General features: G+C 39.7%; 1 protein-coding gene across 1 annotated transcript; it reads left to right on the top strand.

Moving 5' to 3' along the window:
• The first annotated feature begins 696 nt into the window (after positions 1 to 696).
• NDUFA4 (NDUFA4 mitochondrial complex associated) lies at positions 697 to 5525 on the top strand. The gene is made up of 4 exons (XM_048511680.1): positions 697 to 851; positions 1949 to 2037; positions 2599 to 2659; positions 5125 to 5525. The coding sequence occupies exons 1-4, from the start codon at positions 810 to 812 to the stop codon at positions 5179 to 5181; spliced, it is 249 nt and encodes an 82-aa protein (XP_048367637.1). The 5' UTR covers positions 697 to 809; the 3' UTR covers positions 5182 to 5525.
• The last annotated feature ends 330 nt before the right edge of the window (positions 5526 to 5855 follow it).

Below are 5855 nucleotides of genomic sequence, written 5' to 3' on the forward strand. Positions count from 1 at the left end.
AGCCCGGCCCCATGGAATCTTTTTGTTTTAACCATCAACTTGCAGCTGACTTATGGTGCCCCCATAGGATTTTCAAGGCAAAAGACTAAAGGTAGTTTGTCATCGTCTGGCTCTGACAAGCTACCATGGAATTCTTTGATGGTCTTCCAGCAGATACTAGCTAACGCTGACTCTACTCAGCTGAAATCTGACTAGATCGAGCTAGCTGTGGCACACAAGCGATCCTAGCAAATGCCTGAATGGGTCAGATTTTACAGTGCAATAAATTTTGCAAGTCTGCAGCAGAAAAATGAAGCAGGAATTCAGCGGAATAAAAAAAACTTATTTATACAAGCAAAATGCCTCCACCTCAATACAAGCAAATTCCAAGTCGCAACTGCGATCCCCACGGTAACCAAAACAACCAATCCCAATTTCCAGGTGATACAAACAACACCTCCTCGCCCCCTTCTGCTATTTTCCGCCTTCAAACTCGCGCATGCTCTATTCTCCTTCATTGGGCATCCTTTGCCGTAGGCGTCTATTTCAGTGCCTGTTTCTTCCGCGCGAAATAAGGAAACATGGTTTATAGGGCCAATTAAGAACTGAGCATCTCAAATCGAACTCCTCGGGTTGTTAATATCCTTTGTTTGAGCGCGCGAATCAGGGCAAGAGCTTTCTTAATGGAATGAGCATTCTAAGTTAGACAACCCCTGGAGGCCCTCCAAAGGTTTAAGGGGTCCTCGAGTGACATTGGGTTTCCCTCAAGAATAGCGGAGATGGATTGAGGTGGAAAAGGGGATTGTTTGGGTTTCGGTCATTTCGCCACCATGTTTCGCCTCATGATAAGCCAAGCTAAAAAGCATCCAAGCGTGAGTATTTCTAGGGCTGAGTTTGTAGCCCTGGCGCCGCCCCTTCTAATAAAGGGGGAGCAAAAAGAAAACTGCAGAAATTCAGTCCCTTCGTTTTGGGAGGAGATCTCTATATGTGGCAACGAAGCTCTAACACCTTCCAGTTTTTCTGTTTTAATTGGGGTGGGTAAGAAGGGTGCTGGTGCGTTTGTACGCAGGATCCTTCACTGCATTCCTTACTGTGGGCGGTCTGTCTATCTAGCTATATATGCGTGAGTGCATAAGATAGTTTAACTGCAGCTTGAAAATGCCTCATCTGAAGCAAACCTCTCGGACTTCTTCATTCTCTCTTCCCCTACTGTCTTCATTTCTGCCTTGCGGGGTGTGCTGATGGGTCGTGAACTCGGATGTTTATGGGTTGGCCTCTTTCGCGCCTTCACAGCAGGAGTAGTTGATGCTATTGTTATCCGCTAAGGGTACTTTGCTGTTTAATTCAAACCCATGGAAAGACGAGGCTAACTTTCAACTTGAGGTCTGTTTACTATAGGAAAGCTCCCCCCCCCCCACCTTCACTTTTCTAAACAGCTTCCGTTACAGGATGTTTTCTAGTGCAAATTCAAGCTGTTCTGAGGTGGTCTCAGTTTTCAGAACTTTTCTTATGACCTGGGGTTTGTTGGAGAGTGATCAGTACCTTCCTCACACGAAACTGCAATTCTCATGCTTTTTCATTCTAGCCTGAATCCCCGTTTTTAATAACATACGTGTGGTTATGCTTTGCTGACCCTTGGGTGCCTCCCTAGAGGTACTGACATCTCTAAAATTGCAATGGGAGCAGATCAGAAGGCCTCTAATAGAAAAATGGTGTGGAAACAGTACTGTGTCCTACAGAACTCTAATCCACAAACCCTCTATCATTTATAACAGATTTAGTTTTTTGGGGGGAGTTACTCTTTTATTTCCCTTTTAACTGTTTTCCTCTTGCGTATTACCACATGCTTCCATTTTTTCCAATCCCTAAGTATCTACTTGTTGTGTAATAATGTGTGGTTTATAGACTGGCTAGATACATCATACCATTCAGATCTGTCTTCAACATCACAACTTTTTATTTCTTATAGTTGATTCCTCTCTTCGTATTCATTGGTGCTGGAGGAACTGGTGCAGCCTTGTATCTCATGCGTCTGGCTGTTTTCAATCCTGATGTCTGGTAAGTGTGATTTCTTAAGTGGTGTTTTCATTGAATTGGGTAGTAGAAGGTGACCTGTTATAGGATATAACTTACTAATTAGCATTCTCAGTGTGAAACTTGGGCAATACTTGAGCTGCAAAATTTGTTATGGCTTGTGCATAGCAAAGAACAGCTTAACTAATAAGGTTTTGGAGGCTTTTGAAATATTCACAGTTTAAAGTAAAATAGCCAATTAAAATAAATAGGAACCCTTAGCCAGTTTACTTTTAGCCAAGTTACTGCTGCAAGCATCACTCTTTATTTAATTACTAACTACTGCTGTCCATGCTGAATAGAAGAAGACATTATATTTCTGTGATACCATTACTTTGGTTTTAAATTGTATCTTAAAACAATATTGTTAAAACAGACTTTCCTTCATCATAATATCCTGGGTTACTGAAGATCTCTGTTCTCATAAATGATAGTGGACAGCAGGGCATAGTTATGATAGTGAGAATCAACAGGAATGCATTAACTTACTTTATTACTGTGTAGTGATTGCTGTAAGGTATACTTTTGTCATATTTCTCTATGTAGCTGGGACAAGAAGAATAACCCAGAGCCTTGGAATAAGCTGGGACCCAACGACCAATACAAGGTACGATGCAAAATCTCTGTCAGATCTTATGATTAGTTATTCTATAGGTCTTTGACCATCTTGGACTAAAAAGAAAAACTTTAATCAGAAAAATATCTTTTCTTCCTATGGGAGTACTGTAGCAGTGTAGTTTATGGCTGCTCTGTTTACTTTGACTCTGGTGTGCTTGGCCAAGTCTGTTACACAAAATTGCTAGAAGGGCTGCATAGAGAAAGAGGATCTATATAGCAAGGCCCCTTCCTTTTTCATCTCATGACACACGCTGTCCCTATGAGATCCGTATCCATAAGTAAAAGCTGCTTTAATATATATCAGTGATATATCTCCTATGTGAAGAATTCACTGGCATAGTCAATGCAGGAGAATCCTTGGGTTGTAGTAGCTACATCTCAGCCATTATCCCCTCCCCAATTATGTAGCTTGTATATTACTGTTAGAAGTTGCCCTGATGCTTATTTTTTTTCAGAAACATTCCCAGGCTCTGTCCTGAGTCCAAGAGCAGTAGGTTTTCCTTTAACATCTCTTCTGTTTTGTCTGACATTAGCTTCAGTCTGCTACTATTCACTTTTCCTTGGCCAGTTTTCAGACGTTACTTCAGGTTTGGGTTGGAGAAAGCATTCTTGGAGCCAAAGCAGTAAATGACAGATGTTATATTGTGTGGTGTAGCTGTTAAGAGAAGTGGACAGTAATATGGAGAACCGGGTTTGATTCTCTGCTCCTCCACATGAGCTGTGGACTGTTATCTGAGTAACTAGATTTGTTTTCCCTCTCCTACACATGAAGCCTGCTGAGTGACCTTGGGCTACTCACAGTTTTTCAGAACTCTGTCAGCCCCACCCACCTAACAAGGTGTCTTGTTGTGGGGAGTGGAAGTAATTTGTAATCCACTTCAAGACACCTTACAGTTGAGAAAAGTAGGGTATAGATCCAAAGTCGTCTTCTTTGAAATATAACTGGCATGTCTTTCTCTAGCTTCATCTGGTCTTGTAGAATTTGTTTAAAATATTTTGAGGCAGAACCCTCAAATGTTAAATTGCATTCATCAGATTAGGTAGTTATATCTCTTTTGCAACAGGCTGAACTGAAAATATTTGTAGCTGAACTAATATTGGTCTGTTATATTGGCTTTTTTTAATCTGTAGTGTGAATTCCAGTTTGTGACCTAACATGGTTTGGGTTAGCTGTAAACTTACTTGGAAGAAAAGCAAAAGCAATTTAAATGTATTCAATGCGAAAGGAAATGTAAACTTGTGTTACTGTTATCATTAGTTATAGTAAGACCCAAAAGAAACTTTTTGTAAAATCGTGTACCTGTGCTAAAGAGGAATATGCCACACAAGCTTACACTTGGGATTGGATTTTTTGTTCTACTAAAATATTCTGTTCTTTCTTTTGTAAACCTTTTTGACTGAGTAAATGTAGTATAACCTTGCCCATTTTCTGACTCTTTATCCTGGGGAGGGGGGAGCTTTGAAATCTAAAACTGTAAGATCAGACTTGCTTAGACATTTTTATTAATTTATTTTGTGCTTCGGAATGTAGATGTTTCTGAGTCCAATAGAGTGTCATTTTTGCAACATAATTCTAAAATTAACTGTCCATGTAGCTCTTTATGCACTGAGCTAGTTTGTTTATTCTGAAAATGTTTTTGTAGGTTTTTTGGTCTGAGTGAATCATTTGGAATCATTCTAAAATCTCTTATAGGCAGATTAAGTGTAAACAAGCTGCCTTTGTGTAACAGCCTACCAGTTTAGGCAATCTTAGCTTCATTGCCAATGTTCTTTCTCCCATATTTGGTTTTGTATAAAAGATCTCATCCAGCTGTGTTTCTAAAAGGGGCCCTAAAGGCTTTGGGGAAGAATAAATATATAGAGTTATCTTAGAATAACTTCAGATGTTTGAGTAACAGTTCCTTGGCAGAACATTATTCCAAGATAGAAGGTAACTATTTTATAGAGGCAGAAACTTAGAATATGTGTTCCTAAAAGGAGCATAACATTTAGTTGATTACAAAGGTGCCCTGATTACTTAAGCTGCCAGTGATGGTAAATATTAACACACTTCTAAAAGTACTGTTGAACCCCGCAGAACAGGGCTTTCTTGAATGAGATGGAAGGGGGAATGCCTCTTCTAAGAGTATAGGGAGGAGATATGGTTCAATGGTAGAGCATCTACTTGGTATGCAGAAGATCCCAGGTTCAATCTTCAGCATCTCCAGTTAAAAGATTGGGTAGTAGGTGATGTAAAAGACCTGAGAGGCTGGAGAGCTGCTGCCAGTCTGGGTAGAAGCACTGACGTGTCTCTAGAGATTAAGCAGGATACTGCAATGGGCCCATTGTAACGAATCTATAACTGCAGACTGTAACTTTGCAATATAGTATAAATTAGCACATATCCAAAGAAATCAGCTGTAACCTTGTTTAGTACAAACATAACTCTTGTCTTAACATTTTTCTCTTCTCCAGTTTGTCGCAGTTAGCACAGACTACAGCAAGCTGAAAAAAGACCGCCCAGACTATTAAAGAATAAACGTACTCCTTTACCAGCTGCTCAAAATGAAGGTCTTTAGGTCTTCCAGAAGCTGTCCGCACAACTCATCCTCTTGTTCATCCAGGAAATATTGAATTTTGTTGCACATGGCACTTCAATCATGCTTTGGAAAAGAGCTTGTTGGGGCTTAATAAAATTATGACGCTTGAAATCTTCGTACTGACTGTCATCTTTTGTGAAACAAGAATTTTGTGAGAGACCAGTTTCCTATAACATGTGTTATCACTGATTCAAAATACAATTTAGCTAAAACTGCATATGTGAGCTATTGAGTAAAAAATAAGATTTCTCAATAAAATTAAAACCAGTTACAAAAGCTTACATCTTTTTTTGTTTCCATTATTTCTTTTCTGAAACGCATCCTATAGACAGCAGAAAGCATTTTGTGGCATAAAGCAGCTCGCAATGGACTCTATATGACTGTTCTATTTTCTCGTCCCAATTGTGCTTTAAGGTCTTGGATTGCATTCAGCCCATGGCTTGAGATCCTCAGTGAGCTGCAATCCCCCATGGATTTTTTAAAAGTAACTTTTGGAAGAATCTGCTACTATGCTTCTTGTTACATAACTCTGTTGTGCTTGCCACTGAATGGATCCCAGGTTTAGAAAGCTTAAAGACCACTGGGCTAGGATAATGGATGAATTTG

The sequence above is a fragment of the Sphaerodactylus townsendi genome, linkage group LG11 (assembly GCF_021028975.2).
Source record: "Sphaerodactylus townsendi isolate TG3544 linkage group LG11, MPM_Stown_v2.3, whole genome shotgun sequence".
Classification (NCBI taxonomy): domain Eukaryota; kingdom Metazoa; phylum Chordata; class Lepidosauria; order Squamata; family Sphaerodactylidae; genus Sphaerodactylus; species Sphaerodactylus townsendi.

Bases quoted from the DNA above. Each gene is read 5' to 3' on its own strand.
- NDUFA4 (XM_048511680.1), top strand. From the start codon at position 810: ATGTTTCGCCTCATGATAAGCCAAGCTAAAAAGCATCCAAGC. The intron at 852-1,948 runs GTGAGTATTTCT...TATTTCTTATAG, and splicing joins AAGCTAAAAAGCATCCAAGC to TTGATTCCTCTCTTCGTATT. The intron at 2,660-5,124 runs GTACGATGCAAA...TCTCTTCTCCAG, and splicing joins GACCCAACGACCAATACAAG to TTTGTCGCAGTTAGCACAGA.